General features: G+C 48.9%; 4 protein-coding genes across 13 annotated transcripts in view; 2 read left to right on the forward strand and 2 right to left on the reverse strand.

Moving 5' to 3' along the window:
- The window catches only part of ZNF142 (zinc finger protein 142), a 22374-nt gene extending 17786 nt beyond the window's left edge, over positions 1–4588 (reverse strand). Inside the window, exons 1-4 of the mRNA XM_011964614.1 lie at positions 4303–4588; positions 3914–4064; positions 3635–3810; positions 1012–1371 (exon numbers count right to left, since the gene is read on the reverse strand). Of these exons, the coding sequence (XP_011820004.1) occupies positions 1012–1337 (326 nt within the window). The 5' untranslated portion in view covers positions 1338–1371; positions 3635–3810; positions 3914–4064; positions 4303–4588. The remainder of the gene's footprint in view (positions 1–1011; positions 1372–3634; positions 3811–3913; positions 4065–4302) is intronic.
- LOC105528044 (mitochondrial chaperone BCS1) lies at positions 4589–8381 on the forward strand. Of its 9 annotated transcripts, none has more exons than XM_011964608.1 (9): positions 4589–4676; positions 4958–5166; positions 5867–6235; positions 6334–6473; positions 6676–6870; positions 7114–7177; positions 7434–7603; positions 7807–7924; positions 8072–8381. In XM_011964608.1, the coding sequence occupies exons 3-9, from the start codon at positions 5916–5918 to the stop codon at positions 8322–8324; spliced, it is 1260 nt and encodes a 419-aa protein (XP_011819998.1). In that variant the 5' UTR covers positions 4589–4676; positions 4958–5166; positions 5867–5915; the 3' UTR covers positions 8325–8381. The 9 variants fall into 9 exon arrangements, with proteins under 9 accessions (XP_011819998.1, XP_011820003.1, XP_011820002.1 ...); XM_011964613.1 differs by having other exon boundaries at positions 4958–5139; XM_011964612.1 differs by having other exon boundaries at positions 4958–5087.
- A 703-nt stretch (positions 8382–9084) lies between these two features.
- Positions 9085–16929, reverse strand: RNF25 (ring finger protein 25). Its single transcript, XM_011964603.1, has 10 exons — positions 16448–16929; positions 13445–13519; positions 13079–13181; positions 12919–12986; positions 12753–12822; positions 11415–11486; positions 11174–11317; positions 10361–10453; positions 9945–10079; positions 9085–9741 (listed from the first exon to the last, which is right to left on the reverse strand). The coding sequence occupies exons 1-10, from the start codon at positions 16486–16488 to the stop codon at positions 9163–9165; spliced, it is 1380 nt and encodes a 459-aa protein (XP_011819993.1). The 5' UTR covers positions 16489–16929; the 3' UTR covers positions 9085–9162.
- The window catches only part of STK36 (serine/threonine kinase 36), a 38346-nt gene continuing 33367 nt past the window's right edge, over positions 16544–21522 (forward strand). For both annotated transcript variants that reach the window (XM_011964601.1, XM_011964602.1), the window contains exons 1-6: positions 16544–16733; positions 17260–17432; positions 18144–18284; positions 18398–18475; positions 19851–19981; positions 20531–20780. In XM_011964601.1, coding sequence (XP_011819991.1) covers positions 17349–17432; positions 18144–18284; positions 18398–18475; positions 19851–19981; positions 20531–20780 — 684 coding nt within the window. In that variant the 5' untranslated portion in view covers positions 16544–16733; positions 17260–17348. The remainder of the gene's footprint in view (positions 16734–17259; positions 17433–18143; positions 18285–18397; positions 18476–19850; positions 19982–20530; positions 20781–21522) is intronic.

Consider the following 21522-nt stretch of genomic DNA (forward strand, 5'->3'; position numbering starts at 1 on the left):
TGAACCCGGGAGGCGGAGCTTACAGTGAGCCGAGATGGTGCCACTGCACTCCAGCCTGGGTGACCGAGCGAGACTCTGTCTCAAAAAAAATAAAAAAAAAAGATATTAACTCTTTCTTATATATTGCAAATGTTTTTCCTAGGTTCTTTTTTTTTTTTAAATTTCTTTCACCATATGGAAGTTTGGAAATATTATATGGTCAAATTAGCTAATCTTTCCCAATATTCTTTGTCACTACACTACAGTGCCAAGTGAAGTGGTGACAACTATGGCTGAAGGATGGCAATTAAAAAACAGGGAAGCTTCCTGAAAATAAGAGGTGATGACAATGGGATGAATAAAGGGAGAATCTTTCATCTGAGATAAATACAAATGCTCAACTTCTGCTGTTTGTTTTGTTTTGTTTTGTTTTTAAAGTGGTAGGGGTCTCACTATATTGCCCAAGCTGGAGTGCAGTTGCTATTCACAGGTATGATCATAACATACTGCAGCCTCTAACTCCTGGGCTCAAGCAATCTTCCTGCTTCAGCCTCCCAAGTAGCTGAGACTACAGGTGCATGCCACCGTACCAGGCCTCAACTCTTATTCTTAACAACATGCCTTGGATGAGTAAAGTATGTTATACACAAAAAACTAGGGCAGGGAAATACCAGATCACTTCTGGAAAGCCCTGCCAAGACAGGGTTTTTGCTTAATCCCTGGCTGCAGTTCCTAGGTAGGAGGGTCAATATGGAGGAAAGAATCTCCAAGGACTGTAAGAGTAGGGACAAGCCAGGATTCGGCAGAGGTGTCAGAAAGGTCTTACTTTCTGGATTACTGCCTAGCACACACATGAAGCCCTTGCAGGAAGGACTGCCAAAAGCTTGGTAGAAGGCTGTGCACCACTTCGCCAGCCTTCAATCAACATGCACCAACTGCAAACCAAATGACAACATCTCCAAGTATAAAAATAGGATGCTACCTTGTGTTCTCATCATATTTATACAGAATCAAAAATAACCCAGACAAAACCTCAGAGCTGCCTGTCCCACTGGCCTGCTTGCAACTGTGTTTGTACCTGGGGTCTCTCCAGGAGCACCTGGGGTCAGGGTTCCAGCCACTGTCTCCACAATGATCTCCATGTTCCCTGGACCCTCTTCGGTTGCTGTGGCCTCTACCAGCAGGCAGCCTGGCTCAGTAGGCAAAGGCGCAGGGTCCCCGGAAGGACAGGGGCTCTGGACAGGCCCCAGGATTCCACGGTTAGAGAGAGGCGGGGGGATCAGCAATAGCTCAGGACACAGTCCATCCATCTCTCCGGTGCTATGGGCTGGCTGTGAGTCCAAAAGTGGGTCTGTCATCACCACCGACTTGTGTGTTTTGGCCTCTTAAATGCTGACAAGCCAACCAGAAGAAAAACAAAGTAAAGTTAGAGTTCCTACTTTCTTCCCAGCTGGTGTGGGTACACAGCCCAGTGCCCACCGACTTAGGCATTTTCTTGCATGGCAATATGCCACATATACCTTATGAGACTAAATAGAGGCTTTCTTTTATGATAATGTTCAGAACAAAAAGTATAAAAATGATAACGGAACATTAGGAGAGAGCCAACAAGTATTGGCCAACATATTAATGACTGCAGGTTGTCTCCCGCTAGCTAAGCGCCCTTAGCCAAGTCATTAAGCAATTTGGGTCTCAGATTTCTTATCTGCAGCAAAATTAGGTGGGGCCAAAGAATCTCAGAAGTCCCTTTTTTTTTGTTTTGAGACAGAGTCTCGCTCTGTCACCCAGGCTGGAGTGCAGTGGAGTGATCTCGGCTCACTGCAACCTCCAGCTCCTGGGTTCAAGCAATTCTCCTGCCTCAGCCTCCCTACTAGCTGGACTACAGGCAGGCGACACACACGCCTGGGTAAATTTTGTATTTTTAGTAGCGATGGAGTTTCACCATGTTGGCCAAGCTGATCTCGAACTTCTGACCTCAGGTGATCGGCCCACTTTGGCCTCCCAAAGTGCTGGGATTACAGGCGTGAGCCACCTTGCCTGGCCCCTTTCTCTCTTAACCTTTGATAATCTCACTATTCCTCAGAATGGATTATAAGGCAGGCCCTTCCTTCATCATCTGGATCCTGCTGACCTCCCCAGACTCATCTCCCACTTCTCCCCTCAGCAGATCTCTGAACCAGATGATGTGCCATTCTCCAGACTCACAACATTCTCTTTTGCTTTTATACCCTCATAGCCTTTTGCGTCTCTTGGCTTGATACGCCTTTTCCCCTTTTCAATCTTTCTCTCTTGTCTGGCTAACCAATTAACTATCCTTGAAGAAGCTACACAAATGTCACTTCCACCATGAAGGCTTCCTGACATTCTTTTTTTTGAGACAGTCTTAGTCTGTCACCCAGGCTGGAGTGCAGTGGCATGATCTCAACTCACTGCAACCTCCGCCTCCTGGGTTCAAGCGATTCTCCTGCCTCAGTCTCCTGAGTAGCTGGGATTACAGGCATGCGCCACCATGCCTGGCTACTATTTTGTATTTTTAGTAGAGATGGGATTTCTCCATGTTGGTCAGGCTGGTCTTGAACTCCCGAACTCAGGTGATCCACCCGCCTCAGCCTCCCAAAGTGCTGGGATTACAGGCGTGAGGCACTGTGCTGGCCTGGCTTCCTGACACTCTAATTTTCTCTCTTCTGGCATCCTGAGGGCACTCTGTACACAGCCCTTTCAGAAACGAGGTCACACTGCACTGTTTTTTACCCATCAGTCTCTCTCCCTAGATGTGTAGCTTTTTAGTAATTTGTTGACATTATCACTTCAATGACATCACTTTGTGATACTGATGTTATCACTTCAACGAACACAAATCACCCACAATCGAAGCTTCCAGTGAAGAAGCACAGACATGGAGCTGCACTGGAGTAACGCTAGGTATCTTGCACTAAACCAGTGGTTCCTCACCTATAACATAACACGTTTGGAGAAATTTCAAACTCATTAACTGACTATGGCCTCAAACTAAATATGGGAACATAACTGAGAAATGAATGACAATTAAATTGCATACCCTGTTATACATGGCTAAAATGAGTTTAGGCTGAATAATTAGTAATTAATAAGAATGATAGGAATCACTTCATGAAATTGAGTCACAGAGAAGATGCAAAAAGAAAAAAAAAAAAAAAGAAGAAACCAGGCGGGGCACGGTGGCTCATGCCTGTAATCCCAGCACTTTGGGAGGCCGAGGCGGGTGGATCGGGCGGGCCGATCACCTGAGGTCAGGAATTCGAGACCAGCCTGGCTAACATTGTGAATCCCCATTTCTACTAAAAGTACAAAAAAACAGTAGGGCGTGGTGGCACACGCCTGTAATCATCCCAGCTACTCGGGAGGTTGAGTGAGGAGAATCACCGGAACCCGGGAGGTGGAGGCTGCAGTGAGCCGAGGATCGCACCAATGCACTCCAGCTTGGGCAACAAGAGCGAGAAACTCCGTCTCAAAAAACAGACAAACAAGCAAACAAAACCCAAGATCCTGCAATCTGATAGTCCCTATTTCCAGAATCCCACGACTCAAAACAACAGATCATAGGGATTCACAAGGTGGCTGGGAAGTGCACTCCCGTGGCCAGAGGGATTCTCTGGAAACCGCAGCCTCCACTTACTGAATATTATCGCTGCTCTGGGGAATCTTCCAGCTTGGCCATACATGGCCTCCGGGGGGAGCCAAGGAGGACGCTGAGCCGTCAAGATTAAGAACCTTCACCTGAGGAAGGGCAGCGTGAGGTAGGAGACAGGTGGGCACGAGAGAAGAAATACGCTTATCTTCCGGGCAGGAGGACTGAGGAAGAGAAAGGACAGACTAAGGCAGAGAGGAGGTCTGGAGAAATAACGGGCCCCGGCCCAGGGACCCAGGTTCCCACTTGCCTCTGGCTCTGACTCACCGCGTAGCCTTGGACAGACACAGTCGCATCGCTTCTCTGGGCCTCAGCTTTCCTGTCTGTAAAATGGAGGTGATGACAGTGTCCACATCGCCGGGCGGGAGCTGGATCATAAGAGCCAACGAACGGGAAAGGCGGCTTGTAACCTGGAAGGCTTGGGATGGAGCATCGTCATGATTTTGGTCCTGAGAGCAGCGGGTACCGGGCGGGGTCCAGAAGCGTGACGCAACTGCGGTGCCGGGGCCCAGCTCCTCTGGGTGCTCCCTTCAGTACCTCCTCCCGAGAGTTCCCAGAGCCCAGGCCCACCCTGATCCCGGGGCTCGAAAAACTTTGCCTCCAGCTTGCTTCACCCGCGTTCCCTTCCCAGTTCCGCCCCGCAGCTACTCACTCACCTCCAGACCCCGTGCCGGCTGGAGCCGCATCTCTATGGTCGGCCGCGGCTGGAGCGGCCCCCGGTGCCCCCTTTGTGCGACCGCCTCCGCCCAGCCGCCTCTAGGATATTGGGGATGTGGAAGCCACTCTCTCTTCCTCTTGCCGGCTGCCGGGGTACTCTATGTTTTCTCTCTCTGGTTTTTCCCGCCCTCCACCCCAACTCCAGCCCTGAAGCCGGAGAAGCACCATCGAGAGCTCTGGGATAGAGTGGCGTGGGCTTCTTGGTGGGTGTGGCGGGAAGTCGATGAAAGGACCCGGGGCGGGGCCGAGCGCAGCTTCCCCAAAGTGCAGGCGCGGTGAAACCATCGAGACAGAGGGCCAGAGAGTCGTATCGGTGAGAAGGCTGAGCGACGGATTACCCCAAAGCATGTGGCTGGAGGCGCGAGCTGGGGTGTGGGCGAGGTTCCTGGGTATCGCTGAGGGGCCGGAGGCGGGAGAGCTTTGTCTGTGGCCTTCCATGCATAGGTGTTTTGGAATTCTGGATACCAATTCTGAGGCTCAGCCGAGGTCTCTGCTGTCAGCTCATCTCCCTGCATGCCAGGGGCAGGGCAAAGTGGCCGGGGTTCAGGGTTGGAGGAGAGGTGTACTAGAAACAACTTCGCGCTTATCCCTCAGGATCTTATTGTCTACAATGTGACGATCCGTGGAGAAAGTAGCAGATGGGCAGATTTTCAGTTGGGGAGAATGAGGGAGAAAAGAACAGGCATTCCGAGCCAAGAGAACTGTATGAACAAGGAGTTGGGAGGTTGCTTACTTGTTGAACATATTTGTTGCGTATTTGCATATTTACTGAACAGGTAGTGTTGGGAGCTAATCCATGAAAGGTAGGTGGGCGCCGAATTGTAGAGGGTCTTGAGTACCAGGCTGAGTTTGTACCCAGTTCAGGGGTCTGTTGGGAGCCAGCCATTGAAGGTGCTGGAGCAGAGAGAGAGATGGAATTGGAGCTTATCCCTATGATGAAAGATCTGGACCCTTTTGTAGCTGTTCCATGAAGCCGGAGGTGAAGACCTTTTAAAATGCCATTTCAAGAACTATGATTTTAAAGACAGTTTAGGTGGGAGGTAATTAAAGGTATAAACAGGACATTAGATATTGGGGATGTAAGGGTGAGGATATTTGAAGGACATTACTCATAACAAGGCATAGGGTTACTGACAAGTCAGTGGATGCTTCTCCCTTGCTGACTGCAGCCAGTGGGCCCCTTTTTATCAAAGCTGGTCCCAGGGACGACAAAAATCTTGTCCATCCATTATCCTGATGTGAAGCCAGTTTATATAGCTCTTTTTGGTTTAAGGCATCTCCAGACATGGTCCTCTGGTAGGAAACAGGTGTGAGTAGACTAATGAAGGGCAAAATGGGATGAGGGGCCTGGAGTCTCCACCCTTGCATTCCAACACTACCCTTACCCCACAAAAGGAGGATATTGACCCACACAGTAGTGCTGACCTGTGGGCAGGGCTGGGGAGGTCCAGTTTCTAAAGTAATCTTGTGCTTTGTCCCTTCTCCACTGTTTCCCACCCCTAGGTTTTTGTAACACTCCAGGGCCTGTAAGGTTTGGTGTTTCCCTTTCAAGATGCCACTTTCAGACTTTATTCTGGCCCTGAAGGACAATCCCTACTTTGGGGCTGGATTTGGGCTGGTGGGTGTGGGCACAGCCCTGGCCTTGGCCCGGAAGGGTGCCCAACTGGGCCTGGTGGCATTCCGGCGCCATTACATGATCACACTGGAAGTCCCTGCTCGAGACAGGAGCTATGCCTGGTTGCTTAGCTGGCTCACCCGCCATAGTACCCGTACTCAGCACCTCAGTGTCGAGACTTCGTACCTTCAGCATGAGAGCGGCCGCATTTCCACTAAGTTTGAATTTGTCCCCAGCCCTGGAAACCACTTTATCTGGTAAAGTTGGGAGCTAGGGAGGGCTGTGCGAGTAGAAAAGAATGATGGAAGCTTGGTTTGACCCATTCACTCACTCTTTTTTGATCGTTCTTATTCAGGTATCGGGGGAAATGGATCCGGGTAGAACGAAGTCGAGAGATGCAGATGATAGACTTGCAGACGGGAACTCCTTGGGAATCTGTCACCTTCACGGCCCTGGGCACTGACCGAAAGGTTTTCTTCAACATCCTGGAGGAAGGTGTGGGATGGCACAGGCAGGCTTTCTCGGGACATTGCAGGGATGGGGACATTTGACATCAGATGAGCAGTTTGGAGAGGTGGAATAAGCAGGCTGTGGTGAGCCCATGGGAACAGGGGGAAGCTGTTTGGCTCAGCTCCACCTAACTGAAGAATCAGCCATGGTGAAGAGAATTACTGGCTTTATCTCTTCTCCTTCCCAGCTCGAGAGCTAGCCTTGCAGCAGGAGGAAGGGAAGACCGTGATGTACACAGCTGTGGGCTCTGAATGGCGTCCCTTTGGCTATCCACGCCGCCGGCGACCACTGAATTCTGTGGTTCTGCAACAGGGTCTGGCTGACCGAATTGTCAGAGATGTCCAGGAATTCATCGATAACCCCAAGTGGTACACTGACAGAGGTGAGAAGCAGCTGGGGTCTCGGCTGTGCTGTTTTTGACATTTTTAGAGGGGACAGGTTGGTCTCTGGCCAGATGAGGTGATATAAAGCTCTAGTCCAATTCCCAGAGATTAAGAGGAATGAAAAGTTGTGTATGAGAATGATTTACTTCTGTACCAAGATTATCAGGCTTCCAGGGGCCAGGGCTGGGAATGAACATGGATATCTGGGGCAAAAGACATGATCATCCTGGCTCTATCCCTAGGCATTCCCTACAGACGTGGCTACCTGCTTTATGGGCCCCCTGGTTGCGGAAAGAGCAGTTTTATGTGAGTATTCAAAATTTCTCTTAACTTGGCAAAATGAAGCCTTTTTGGAAACGCTGGGCTGATGGGGTTGGAAAGGGAAATGAATCTGGGAACTGGGGACCGGGGACCAGGATAAACATGAAATGTGTGGAACATTAGGGTGTGAGGTAGAAATCAGGCCTCTGAGACACATGTCCCCAGACTGTGAGGAGAGTAGCTGGGCCTGAGGAAGCATTTCCAGGTTGCCTGCTACTTCCTGCCATCCCATCCTCCATAGCACAGCCCTGGCTGGGGAACTGGAGCACAGCATCTGCCTGCTGAGCCTCACGGACTCTAGCCTCTCTGATGACCGGCTCAACCACCTGCTGAGCGTGGCCCCGCAGCAGAGCCTGGTGCTCCTGGAGGATGTGGATGCTGCTTTTCTCAGTCGAGACTTGGCTGTGGAGAGTAAGTGAGGGGTTCTGGAGGAAGGGGAGTGAGTAACTGTGGAACAGGGGAAGAAAACAGAAATCCAGAGGGCTGGTGGAGGATGCCTGGGTTAGTGACAAGAGCCCATGAGACGCATGGATAAGTAGGGGAACATAGTGGGGCATGCTGATTTTATGCTGGGCTATGACTACTCATGCTTCCTTATCTTTGCCTTCCTCCAGACCCAGTCAAGTACCAAGGCCTAGGTCGCCTCACCTTCAGTGGACTGCTCAATGCCTTGGATGGTGTGGCTTCCACTGAGGCCCGCATTGTGTTCATGACCACCAACCACGTTGACAGGTAGGAAGGAGCCAAGCATCCTGAGACTGAGGCAAGAGCCCACCCACTCCCCTAGTGCCTTGGGAGGAACAGGAGGTCGAGGAGCCATCTCTGTTGGGTACTAGTGTGACCACTGCCTGTGACTCTGCTTTCCCTATCTTCTCTCAGGCTGGACCCCGCCCTGATACGCCCCGGGCGAGTGGACCTGAAGGAGTATGTGGGCTACTGCTCACACTGGCAGCTGTCCCAGATGTTCCAGAGGTTCTATCCAGGGCAGGCACCTTCCTTAGCTGAGGACTTTGCAGAACATGTCCTTCAAGCTACAACCCAGATCAGTCCTGCCCAGGTGCAGGGCTACTTCATGCTGTATAAAAATGACCCTGTGGGGGCAATTCACAATGCTGAGTCTCTGAGGAGGTGATCAGGCTGGGCTCAGCTCAGCTCTCCTCCTTTAGTTCAATAAACATCTGCCACACTACTCTGCTCTCATCTCCCTTTATCACTGAATTGGTACTTGAGTAAGACAGGGGCTGCAATCACAGGTGTAGAGGACTACGAGACGTTCCCGATAAGTCCTGCTCTTGCAAACGAAGCAGGGTGGTGGGGGCTTGTTTATGTGTAAACATCTTGAAAATCCAGAAAGTCAGGGAAAGGTCAGAAAAACAACAATGTGTCTTGTGACTTGGCAACATTCCACAAACTGTATAAAATAAAGCAGAGCGCGCCATTCGAGGCGGCCGCCATGTTTGTCTTGTCTTGTGTTGTCTTGTGTGTTCATTCCTTTGTTTAGGAAACACGCGGACCCCAATACACAGGTGCTTATAGGGATCAGCCAGGCAACCAGACACACAAATGATGGGGCACAGCCTAAGATAAAGAGATGAGACACAAAACGGGAAACTAAATTCCTCTACCTAAAGGCATTCTATGTATATAAATAATGGACAGGTGTGTATGTGTACACAATGGGTTGTTAATGGTGGGTCCTAAGGACTCTGCTTACATGCTGACATCCCACTAGTTTTCCCTGAAACCCACTATACTAGCTGCTGAGATGTCAGACCCTCTACCCAGCTCTTTGGAAAATAGACTTCAGAGTGAAGTTGGGAACTGTTCTGCCACACCCCAATCTTACTAGGAATTGAGAAAAAGAGCCATTCCTCACAGGCTAGGTGCTGCTGAGCAAAGAAAGCCAAACAAGGCCAAATATCTTTATTGCCCCCCTCCCATCCCCAATTCCCTGTCCCCCACAAGTCCTGCTAGGAACCATCCTCAGATTCCAGGCCCAGGGGCTCCCTCCGAGTACCAGGCCGGTATGCTCCCTGGCCCCGAGGCAGGCGGGGGTAGGAAGAACCCGGTGTCCGGCCTTTAGAGCGCTCCCAGCGAACACAGTCCCGAGTCCTGCGGGGTGGGGGGCCCTGCCAGCTGCCAGGCCCCTTCTCTTGTGGAGGACCTTCAACTCCTTGGCTATGGGGTTCTGGCTTTAGGTCCATGGGCTCCTTGAGGGGCCCCTCAGGAGGTGGCAGTTCCTGGGTGTCACGGGTACCTTTAGGGGCGTGGCACTCCCCTCCCTTCGGGTGCCTCCGTTCGGGCTGTCGCCAGGGACCTCGACTGGGCTTGGGGGGATCTAGCATAGCTTTCTGGGTTTCGCCCAACCTTTGCTGATTTGACCCAGCCCCTGGAATCTTCTCACACATGTACTGGGTTGCCACAGGCAGAGGAGTTGGCAAGGTGGACTGGACAGCTGATGAGGTGGACAGTTCTGCTGCAAGGGTGCTGGGTGGTTGGGATCCTTTGGAGACATCTACAGCTGACTCAGGTTCCGCAGGGGTAGGAGGCTAGAAAGAAGTGACAAGATGCAGTGAGGGAGATGCAGCTCCTCGAGGCAGGGAACTACAGGCCCCTCTCCTACTATCTGGGCTGACCATGATCAGCCTATCATCTCCGTGGTTAGAACAAAGCTCACTCTGGGGCCATGGCCGATTGGGGTTTGTAGGAAGGCTGGTGGCATTACGGGACGACTGGGAAACCCTTCCCTCACCTGCTGAAGGCTGATGAAGTAACGGTTTCGCTCAGCCTCAAGGTCAATGATTCCCCCCCGTTCCTGCTGCCTCTGGTAGAGCCGCTTGCGTTCTTCTTGCTGGCGCAAGCTCTCTGCACTGGGCTGGTACAGCTCCTGGAAGGAAGAATGGCAGAGAGGAAATAATGAACATCAGAAGGCAGACTCAAATCCCTACTCCTCCGAGGCTGCCTCAGGAGATCTGCATTGGTTTTGCCCCTCAGGTCTGGGCTCCCAGAGTCTTAGGCTCCCACCAGTGGGGGATGTGGCTTTGCAGAGAGGTCCTAGGCAGTTCAAGCCCAATTTCAGAGATCCCATTTGACACAGACAAGATGCCATTCCTTACTCTTTAGAAAATGCCATTACTCCTGGCTCAGACTGGAAGAAAGACTCCTTACCATGGGCTGTTGGGGTTCAGGGGCTGCTTTCAGCGAGGCAAGATCATAAACGAGGGGCTCTCTGCACACTGGACACTGCACACCGACTTCCTTCTAAAAAAGAGGAAAAATCATATGCCTGTGTCACAGCCCAGGATGTCCCCTGGTGCTGACCCATCAGCCAACCTAATCTGCAGAGGGCTGGGACTAAAGGGCACAGGGACACTGGTTCAGCAGTGAGTTGGGACAGAGCACGGGTTGTCTAACTAGAGATCTGGGAACCCCCTGAAACTGCATGCAATATGTAAGTGTATAGAAGGATGCCCTGGCCAGGCACAGTGGCTCGCGCCTGTAACCCCAGCACTTTGGGAGGCCACGGCAGGCAGATCACTTGAGGTCATGAGTTTGAGACCAGCCTGGCCAACATGGTGAAACCCCATCTCTACTGAAAATACAAAAATTAGCTGGGCATGGTGGCTCATGCCTATAATCCCAGCTACTCAGGAGGCTGAGGCAGGAGGATTGCTTGAACCCAGGAGGCAGAGGTTGCAGTGAGCCGAGGGCTTGAACCCAGGAGGCGGAGGTTGCAGTGAGCCGAGATTGCACTACTGCACTCCAGCGTGGGTGGCAGAGTGACACCCCATCTCAAAAAAAAAAATAAAAAATAAAAAATAAAAAGATGCCCTTTTTTCTGGACAGAGGTAAGAGTTCATTAATCTCAAGGTTATCTATGACCCTAAAAAGGTGAAGAGCTACTGGAGTGGAGGGATGGAAAGGTTGTGAAAGGCTGTGCCTAAGGGTGTCAGATGAGCGTGCAGGTCTGGTAAGGTCTACCTGTTTGGTTGCAGCATGCTGCCGTTCCTGTTCCTGCTCCTGTCCTTGTGCCTTCAGCTCTTGCTCCATGTGCTGGATGTACCGAGCAAGGCAGTGGCAGTGGAAGTAGTGGTAACAGGGTGTTTTGGTAAAGGCCTCCTTCTCCTAGAGGGAAGGCAGATGTAGGGCACTAAGTCAGAGCTCTCTCACAGCCCTCATCTTGGTCCCAAGCAGAATGCCAGGTCCCAAGAGAGAAACTCACCTGGAAACCATAGAGGCAGATGACACACTGGCCATGAGGGATGTTGTTATCTGTGAGAATTTCCTTCCCTTTCTGAGGAGAGAAGACACTGATTAAACAGGGGGTTAGGGGGAAGAATGGTGAGCAAGGCCTGTCTACTACTCCTAGGAGTGACTGGCTGGACTTGGCTCCTACCAGGCCAGTTTGTTACCTTGTGTTTATGCATTTCTGTCTTGGTGATGCTCCCTCTGCTGGGAATCAATCCTTCTCCACGTCTCTGCCCCTCCCCCAAAATTTGATCTTCCTGGTTTCAAAATTCAACCTAATTGTTTTTCCTTTCATTAAGTCACTTTTAATATATCTTTGAGATGAAAATAATACACCTTGAGAGAAAAAAATGTTCAATTAAAACTCATCTTCTGGGAGGCCTTTCTTGATTAGTCCCCTTCAATATCATTCCCCCATGGGGCAATGAGTTTGTTCTAAGTCAGCTTTCAGAAAGCATGTCAAAGCATGGACAACCCGAATGGACAGAAAATTCACAAGGCATTGAGTTGGGCTGTGAACTATGCATTTGAATTGTTATTTGAACAGCTAATAGTGTACTCTGGAATTCCACAAAGTCCAAGGCTGCATTGTGGAGGCCTGACCTAGGACTACTACAGTGGCCTATCAAACCCACTCTCTTTGACTCTCAGCCACCCACCTTCATTCTATTCTGAACATTTTTCTTAAAAATTTAAACTAGGAGAGGCTGGGCGTGGTGGCTCATGCCTATAATCCCAGCACTTTGGGTGGCCAAGGCAGGTGGATTATCTGAAGTCAGGAGTTCAAGACTAGCCTGGCCAACAAGGAGAAACCCCATATCTACTAAAAATACAAAATTAGCTGGGTGTGGTGGCACATGCCTGTAATCCTAGCTATTTGGGAGGCTGAGGCAGGAGAATCACTTGAACCTGGGAGGCAGAGGTTGCAGCGAGCTGAGATCACGCCACTGCACTCCAGCCTGGATGACAGACTAAGACTGTCTCAAAAAATAAATAAATAAATAAAATAAAAATAAAAAATAAATAAACTAGAGGAAAATAAGACTGTACTTAATTTTATATTTTTAATCTCAAACAGCAGAAGTTTTCCGTGTATATTGGAGCTCCAGGTGTTGCTTCATGTGGGTTGTTTCACTAAGCAGTGTCTTTCGGGAAGTTTCTCAAATAGAAGAGTCTCATTTCTCTGGATTAATTTAGGTCTTACTTAATGATTCCAGATCTATTTAAGATTCTAGGCCCATGGTCCCTTTTACAGCTAGAAACTGCTCTAGCTCGAAGGAAAGAACATATCCCAGACTAGCGCACCTCTTACCTCAATGAGTTCATAGAGCATGGCTGCGCCCAGCCCGGCCTTGGCCACATGGCCCAGCGCTTGTAAGATCCTGGAGGAAGAGGGCAAACCACATATTAGGCCTGCCCATTTCCGTCACTGGGCAAAGCTGTAGCTGAGCTTTCCCTGTTTGACAGGTTCAACTTACGTGTGGATCTGTTCATCTGAAAGTCCTCGGGGATTTCGGATAGAGATCTGTGGCACCTCATGGGGATACTAGTGGGGGCAAATAACAAGTTACTGCTGAAGTGATCCACCCCAGGGACTCTCCCCTTCCTCCCTTTGCTGCCACAGAGTAGGGGCTTCACCTCTGCTGGGACCTGAAGCACCAGAGTGAAGCAGACATACTGTGAATCCTGGTCCTCTGCAGTGGCAGGATGCAAAGTGATGTAGATCTCCCACGGTGAAGTTCTGCAGGTGAATCAAGTAGAAACGCAGATGTGACTGTGTAAGGACTTGGGGGCTGGGGAGGATGGGGTTGAGACAGTAAAGTGGGCAAAGAAAGTACACATTGGACTCTTTCTTTTGGGGTAGGATTAAAGGAATAGCTTTTGTCTACACAACAGAAATATTATCTCTGAATCAAGGCTTACACTGTCTTAAGACCCAGATTCGGCATAGAACCTCTCCTCATTACTAGGTGGACTCCTGCCCACCGCTGGTTGAATACATACCTGCCATTTCCTTTAATCACCTGTAGTTCATCCAGATAGATGGACTCCAACACTTCAACTTCAGAGGGAAGGACCCTAGAGAGACAGGAGTAGACTGACTCACCATTACAACTCTCCCTGTGGAAGTCTGCTAAGGCCAATAAACGCGGGCTTTGTAGAAAAATGGCAATCTACCAGAATGCATTTTCCTGCTAAACTCCTTAAAAACAAGGAAAATGTTACCTTAAGTTTTCAACTGGCCAAATAGGAGGCACAAAAATCAGAATTTTAAGCATTATTTCTGCCAAGAGATGAAGAAGTGGATTCCAGAAAAATAAAATGACTAACCAAGGCTTAACATAGGTAGAACTGGGCCCAGAGTCGGGTTTCCTGACTCCTTGTTTAAGTTTCATTCCCCTTAGTGGCTGACTTTCTGGTCTAGAGGTATGGCACCCATTTACTAGCATTAACGTTACCAATATTACTCCAGCCTTTCCCTACATCAATGTCCAGTGTGGATCCCAGTGCCTTGGCTACTGTCTACATACACTTTTAACACCAGTCACCCTAAGCCTTCTTAAAGGAGATAGCAACCTCAACACAACAGGTCTAGGGTGGTGTAAAGGCTGTGTTGTAATGGAAGAGCCAGCAGCCTCGGAGTTAGTAACAGGTACCAATCACTTACAAGCTATGCGATCTGGGAAGTGACCTCTCTGTAAGCTTAAGTTATCCTGTCTATCACATATAGATGATAACACCTACTCTCTAGGGTTACTATGAGGATAAAAGGTGATTTGTTTATATAAAGTACCTAATAGTATCTGGGCTATAGTAGCTAGTCTACATCCTCTTTTTCTTCCTGTCTGTATATAACCTTCTCCCTTAGAAGGAAGAGGGAAGGAGGGAGGTAGTAGAGTACTCTGGATGTATTTATGACCCTGGCTGTCTGGTTGATCTAGATCAGCCTGTTGAGGTTAGCATCCATGTTTCGATGTAAATCAGAGGACACACATGCTTAAGTATAGAAACAGTAGTTGTATTGAAATTGAAGCTGAGTGATCAGTTTATGTCTACAGCTCTACCAGGTGATACATGGAAAAATGCATACTTTCCTTTCTCACACTGCTCTCTCTTCATTCTAAGAGTAAGGCTGCTCCAGCACGACTTATGTCAGTTGTTGTTAAGCCTTAGGCAGAAACTTCAAAATATAAAATACAAAGCTTTACACCTCACAGAAAATAGTGTAGTTTTGGCTGACATGGGATGGGAGTCTCACAGCACTACAGGCTGCTGCACTCACTGTTGTTCTCTCCATGGCTCAAGGTGTCTCCCCTGAATCTTAAAAGTTCCCCTGAACAGGTCAACTATAAGTTATCCCAGCACTTTGGGAGGCTGAGGTGGGAGGATCACTTGAGGCCAGGAGTTCGAGACCAGCCTGGGCAACAAAGCGAGACTATCTCTACAGAAAATAAAAAATTAGCTGGACACAGTGGTCCCAGCTACTTGGGAGGCTGAGGCAGAAGAATCACTGGAGCTCAGGAGGTTGAGGCTGTAATGAGCCATGATCTTGCCACTGTACTCCAGCCTGGGTGACAAAGTAAGACTCCGTCTCTTAAAAAAAGAAAAGAAAAAGTTTCCCTGAACACTTTGAAAACCAGTAGTCTAGATAGTCTTAATAAAGGCCAGTACTAGCAGGGCTCCCTGAACCAATGTAACACTGAGGTGTAGCCTCAGTCAAGTGGCCCTTCAATACTTTGCCTACCCTAGTTATGTGGGTCCTGGATGGGATGCTGGTAAGGTGGTGACAACAAAATGGGGGAGAGGGGACTGAAGAATGTCCTAGTATAAAGAATCTAAGGTGTGGAGTCAGATAGATGTGGATTTCTAGTCGCAATTTTCCACCTTTTGGCAAATCACTTTACTTCTTTGGGGCTCATCTAATCTTCCCAGGTGCCTGCACCTCAGTTATTAATGAAAAGGAGGCCGGGTGTGGTGGCTCACGCCTGTAATTCCAGCACCTTGGGAGGCTGAGGTGGGAGGATCACTTGAACCCAGGGGTTCAAGACCGGCCTGGCCAACATGGCAAAACTCTGTCTCTACAAAAAATACAAAATTAGCTGGGCATGGTGGCACACACCTGTAGCCTCAGCTACTTGGAAGGCTGAGGCAGGAGGATCACCTGAGCCTGGGGAGGTTGAGGCTGCAGTGAGCCATAATCGCACCACCGCACTCCAGCGTGGGCGACAGTGAGACTCTGTCTCAAAAAACAAAACAAAACAAAACAAAAAAACAGACTTAAGTATATTACAAATCCATCGTGATCTTCTCAACTATTCTGAGGTAAATACCACACCCACTTTGTTTTTACAGCTGAGGACACTGACTCACAGAAGCTAGATGGCCTGGTCAGCATCACACAGCTAATAAAATGCGGAGTTAACCCACACTGATCCTACTTCCAAATCCCAGAGTCCTTCCATGTTCTAGTCTTTAGTTAACAATGCTTGAGAGAAGGACTAGAGGGACTTTATGTGAGGTGTAAAGCTTTATTCAGACAATAGTCCTCACTAGTGCTGTGTGGGAGAGAGAAGGTTGAGGAAAGCGTCGGCGGAAAAACGCTGATCCAAGGAGAAAGGGGTACCGAACTGGAGGGCACTAGTTCTGAGAGGCGAGAGGGAGATGGGGAGGTCTGACGGGCAGGTATCCCCCAAAGCCCCTGAGAAAATTCATTTGAGGAGCATAGAAAGGGATAGCGTGAAGCTGGAGGAAAGGGGATCGAACCGGATAAGGCGAGGCCTGAACTGGTCTGGCGGGCGCAGACCCGGTCTCTTCTCACTCAGATCAGCGCCCCTCCACCCTCCCGTTTCCCAGTCTAGAAGATCTCCCAGAGGAGATGTCAGCATCTCTGCCATCCCTCATCCTTCGCTCCACCCCACACGCCCGCCGTACGGACCGTCTGCGACAGCTGCTAGGCCTCTGGACTAGATCCAGACTGTCAGCCAAAGCCCATGCCCCCGAAGTTACCAGTCCTCCTCCCCTGCAGCTGCAGACGCAGACGCCGCCATGTCTTCACCGGCCCGCTGCCGGAACCGGAAATGCCCTTAGGGAAGTCGGAGGCGGAAAACTAAGAGGGGTGGGCAGCTAGCGTCGTTTCTAGGCAACCGCAGACTCCGGGTCCTTAGCCGGGCCTGATGGCCCAGAGGCAGTTCGGATGCGTCCCAGGAAGTGCCCGTGTGTGGTCCGCCGTCCCTCCCACACCTCTGAGCGCCTTTGTCCTCTGAACTTCTCACCAGTTCTAGCGAGTAAAATTGTTAGAAAGGGAGCCAAAAGGGACCGGCGAGAGGGGCGGGTGGAGAAGAATTGTAAGTCAGGCAACGTATGCAGGCAGCCAGAAGATATGGGGCTAAAGGCCAGGGAATCCGTCCCTGGGCCTGAGGAGCTTGGATTTCCTAGGCTGGGGATGAGAGAGGGACCCTGGCTTGCGAAGCGCATGGGCCAGGGGGTCTGAGAGCAGGTGCTGAGGAATCTGGGAGTGGCAGGAACTTGGGGGAGACTCGAAGGAGCAGGGTTGGGTGGGCGATGCAAGGTTAAGAGAGCAGGGTCGAGTGGGCCAAGCTGGGTGAGGGAGAAGGGGGACCAGGTGTCAGGTGGGCATGGGGCCGGATTGGGGACAGGAGGCTGAAAGTGGAGAGGAACTACAAAGAGATGCTGTGTTTGTTCCAAGATCGCATCATCTTTGCATCATTCTACCCTCCCATGTTTTTTGAGGCTTGGTCTTTGTGAAAAAGAGAAAAGGCAAGGTGGCTAACATTTTTCCTTTCCCATGCCCCAACTAGGCCTCCCAGATGTTGTGGAATTGTCCCTGGATCTATAGCTCTTCACCGTCTCTACTTTTTTCCTTCTAAGAGATTCTGAAACCTCTGTCATGGAAAAGTACCACGTGTTGGAGATGATTGGAGAAGGCTCTTTTGGGAGGGTGTACAAGGGTCGAAGAAAATACAGTGCTCAGGTATTGTACAAAGAGGGATACCTTTTGGGTGGGATTTGGTACCCCCAACTCCAGTGGAAAATGGGTCTACAAGGGATGTATGTATACCAGTTTATATTCCTAAGGCATTGACTCTCTCATACTTCTTATGGAGTATAAGCTCTGAAGTTGTATTATTTGGGTATAAATTCCATCTCCACCGCTTTCTAACCCTAGAATTATGGACAAATTACTTAACTTCTCTATGTCTCAATTTCCTCATCTCTAGAATGGGGATAAGAACAGCAACTGATTGATGGCGTTTGAGGTTAAGTATGTTGTCACATTAAATCAGTTAGTACAGTGCCTGGCTCTTAGTAAACAAAAAAATATTATTATTATTAGTCTCTAGCACACCATGTGGTAAGAGGTAAACCACTTGAACTCTATTATTTCCTCTTAATTTTTTTTTCCTTTCCTTTCCCCTAAATCTCATCTTGACTGCTTTGGTCAAATCAGAACACTTCTCCTAGAAGGTGAGATGTTTTGCCCATGCAAAAAAGATGAGGAGTGGGGAAAGCCTGGATAAGGCCAGGGTACCATGGAGAAAATGGAAACGGGAGACTGACAGAAATAATAAGAGTTACTCAGACACTCTAAAGTCTGACTTCTGGAGCTCTGAGATTAAGTCTGAAATTCTGGCTCTTTTCAGTAGTGTGATTAGGCATTAACTTTTCACCTTACCACTGACAGGTCGTGGCCCTGAAGTTCATCCCAAAATTGGGGCGCTCAGAGAAGGAGCTGAGGAATTTGCAACGAGAGATTGAAATAATGCGGGGTCTGCGGCATCCCAACATTGTGCATATGCTTGACAGCTTTGAAACTGACAAAGAGGTGTGCTTTGACAGTTTTGGGCCCTGTCTCCCCAAGCACAAGGGTTCCAGGAATTTCCCAACCTCAGAATACATGAATCTGGAGCCATCAGTGCCACTGCCTTCTCTCTGTAGGTGGTGGTGGTGACAGACTATGCTGAGGGAGAGCTCTTTCAGATTCTAGAAGATGATGGAAAACTTCCGGAAGACCAGGTATGCTTCCTGCCTTCAACTTCCCACCACCAACCTCTCTCCAGGTTAGGAACTGGTAGAGCAAGCTAAGGACACTGAGAGTCTCCATTTCTTCTCAGACTTCTGAGAAGAATATAAGAGTTTAGGTATATAGAGGCAGTGTGGTGTGGGAGTAAATTATATAAACATTAGAGCCAAAATATCTGAGTAGGAAGCTTGGCTCTGCACCTTCCTAGCTGGGTCTGCTTGGACAAGTTACTTTAATTTCTTTGTGCTTAGTTTCCTCATTTGTAAAATGAAGATAATAATCATGTTTGCCTGATAAGTCTGTGGTGAAGAGTGATAAGTCATGTAATGTGTTTGAATAGTTGCTATTAACATTGTTGTTATTAGATACCTTTAGGGAAGAAGGACCAGTGAAATGGTACCAGAAAGAGGGCAGTAAGAATAAAGGTTGTGGTGAGTCAGGATTTGGCACCAGGATATGGTGGTTAGCAGTGGGATTTTGTTACACATATCCTCCAGCCACATTTATTCTAGGGGTTTCTCTGTACTCAAGCAAGTAGGCCCCCCTTGGGATTCATTATTGCAGCATTCCCTTTCCTTCTAAGCACTCACCAGTATTTGTAAGTAATCTTTTTTTAATTATTTTTAATTGAATTTTATTTTTTGAGATGGAGTCTTGCTTTGTTGTCCAGGCTGGAGTGCAGTGGCACGATCTTGGCTCACAACAATCTCCGCCTCCTAGGTTCAAGCAATTATCATGCCTTAGCCTCCCCAGTAGCCGGGATTATAGCATGTGCCACCATGCCCAGCTAATTTTGTACTTTTAGTAGAGATGGGGTTTTACCATGCTGGCCAGGCTGGTCTCGAACTCCTGGCCTCAGGTGATCTGCCCGCCTCAGCCTCCCAAAGTGCTGGGATTACAGGCATGAGCCACCATGCCTAATCACCATATTTGTTTTATCTGTCTTGATTGTTTGTCTGACTACTTTTCTTGAAAAAAGGCATTTTGTTTTATTTAATAACAGGTAATGTGTATTGAATATTTACTATGTGCCAGGCACCATTCTGAGTATTATTTTGCATGCTTTCACTCAATCCTTACAATAATCCACCAGGGTAGATGGTGTCAGTATATAGATTGTCACCTTAGTTTGCCCATGGTCAAGCAGATAGTAAATGAGATTCAATAAATTTTTCTTGAATGAATGAATGAGCAAATGAAAGAGGGATTAAACAAGGGGAACAATAACTAAGAAAGGAGTAGTGTGAAGCTCTGCGAGAAAGGGAAGGAAGAAAAGATTAGCAGTAATATTAGGAGAAGTTTTTGGATTTGTCAGCCAGCTGCTGCTTCTAACCTTTTTTTTCTTTCTCTCACCTCTTTAACCTCTAGGTTCAGGCCATTGCTGCTCAGTTGGTATCAGCCCTGTACTATCTGCATTCCCACCGCATCCTACACCGAGATATGAAACCTCAGAACATCCTCCTTGCCAAGGGTGGTGGCATCAAGCTCTGTGACTTTGGGTAAAGATTCTAGCATCCATTTATGCTTCCAGTTCCACAGGGTATCTGTTTTTTTTTTTTTTTAATTTTTTTTTGAAGGCGTTTCACTCTTGTTACCCAGGCTGGAGTGCAATGGCATGATCTCCGCTCACCGCAACCTCTGCCTCCCGGGTTCAAGCAATTCGACTGCCTCAACTCCAGAGTAGCTGGCATTACAGGCGTGTGCCACCACGCCTGGCTAATTTTGTGTTTTTAGTAGAGACGGGGTTTCTCCATGTTGGTGAGGCTGGTCTCGAACTCCTGACCTCAGGTGATCTGCCCACCTCGGCCTCCCAAAGTGCTAGGATTACTCCACTGCGTCCGGCCCCACAGGGAATCTTAGACCATACTCTTGACTTATTTGCGCCTCATTTTAGAACCAGAGCTGGAGATTGGGACTTCTGCTGGGTCTTCTGGAACCTAATCAAAGGTGCTCCCGCTGCTCCGGTTTGGAATATCTCTATGTTAGGTAGTAGTGACCAGGTTTAGAATATCTTTTCTCTTTCCATATCCATCCCGTTATCTTCGCAGATTTGCCCGGGCTATGAGCACCAACACAATGGTGCTGACGTCCATCAAAGGCACACCACTCTATATGTCTCCAGAGCTGGTGGAGGAGCGACCATACGACCACACAGCTGACCTCTGGTCTGTTGGCTGCATACTGTATGAACTGGCAGTAGGCACTCCTCCCTTCTATGCTACAAGCATCTTTCAGCTGGTCAGCCTCATTCTCAAGGACCCTGTGCGCTGGCCCTCAACCATCAGTCCCTGCTTTAAGGTAATGAATATTGAAAGGGAGATGGCTTTTACATTAGAAATCTGTCTCCCTCTACCTCTGTTCCTTTTTCCAAAATCCTTTTCCAGAGCTGAGTCGGGACTTTGCAGTTACTGAATTAATGGCTATGTTAGTCTGTTCTCGCATTGCTATACAGAACTACCTGAGACTGGGTAATTTATAAAGAAAAGAGGTTTAGTTGGCTCACAGCTCCATAACCTGTACAGGAAGGATGGCTGCGGAAGCCTCAGGAAACTTACTATCGTGATGGAAAGCAAAGGGGAAACAGGCATGTCTTACGTGGCAGATCAGGAGGAAGAGAGAGAAGGGAAAGGTGCTACACACTGTTTTTTTTTTTGAGACAGAGTTTTTTTTTTGTTTTTTTTTTTGAGACGGCGTCTTGCTCTGTCGCCCAGGCTGGAGTGCAGTGGCGTGATCTCGGCTCACTGCATTCTACACCTCCCAGGTTCGTGCCGTTCTCCTGCCTCAGCCTCCCAAGTAGCTGGGATTACAGGTGCCCGCCACCACAACCAGCTAATTTTTTTGTATTTTTTAGGAGAGACAGAGTTTCACCGTGTTAGTCAGGATGGTCTCGATCTCCTGACCTTGTGACTCGCCTGCCTTGGCCTCCCAAAGTGCTGGGATTATAGGCATGAGCCACCGCTCCCAGCCTGAGACAGAGTTTTGCTCTTGTCCAGTCTGGAGTGCAATGGTGCGATCTCAGCTTACCACAACCTCCGCTTCC

This window comes from Mandrillus leucophaeus, unplaced genomic scaffold, assembly GCF_000951045.1.
Source record: "Mandrillus leucophaeus isolate KB7577 unplaced genomic scaffold, Mleu.le_1.0 Scaffold70, whole genome shotgun sequence".
Classification (NCBI taxonomy): Eukaryota; Metazoa; Chordata; class Mammalia; order Primates; family Cercopithecidae; genus Mandrillus; species Mandrillus leucophaeus.

What these genes read in the sequence shown, in the direction of transcription:
- RNF25 (XM_011964603.1), bottom strand. Translation starts at nt 16,488, where the DNA reads ATGGCGGCGTCTGCGTCTGCAGCTGCAGGGGAGGAGGACTG. An exon ending in TGCTCTATGAACTCATTGAG is followed by an intron (nt 11,487 to 12,752) that starts GTAAGAGGTGCG and finishes TTCTCTCCTCAG; the next exon opens with AAAGGGAAGGAAATTCTCAC. An exon ending in CTGAACCCCAACAGCCCATG is followed by an intron (nt 10,080 to 10,360) that starts GTAAGGAGTCTT and finishes TCTTCCTTCCAG; the next exon opens with GAGCTGTACCAGCCCAGTGC.
- LOC105528044 (XM_011964610.1), top strand. Translation starts at nt 5,916, where the DNA reads ATGCCACTTTCAGACTTTATTCTGGCCCTGAAGGACAATCCCTACTTT. An exon ending in CAAGTGGTACACTGACAGAG is followed by an intron (nt 6,871 to 7,113) that starts GTGAGAAGCAGC and finishes CTCTATCCCTAG; the next exon opens with GCATTCCCTACAGACGTGGC. An exon ending in ACCACCAACCACGTTGACAG is followed by an intron (nt 7,925 to 8,071) that starts GTAGGAAGGAGC and finishes ATCTTCTCTCAG; the next exon opens with GCTGGACCCCGCCCTGATAC.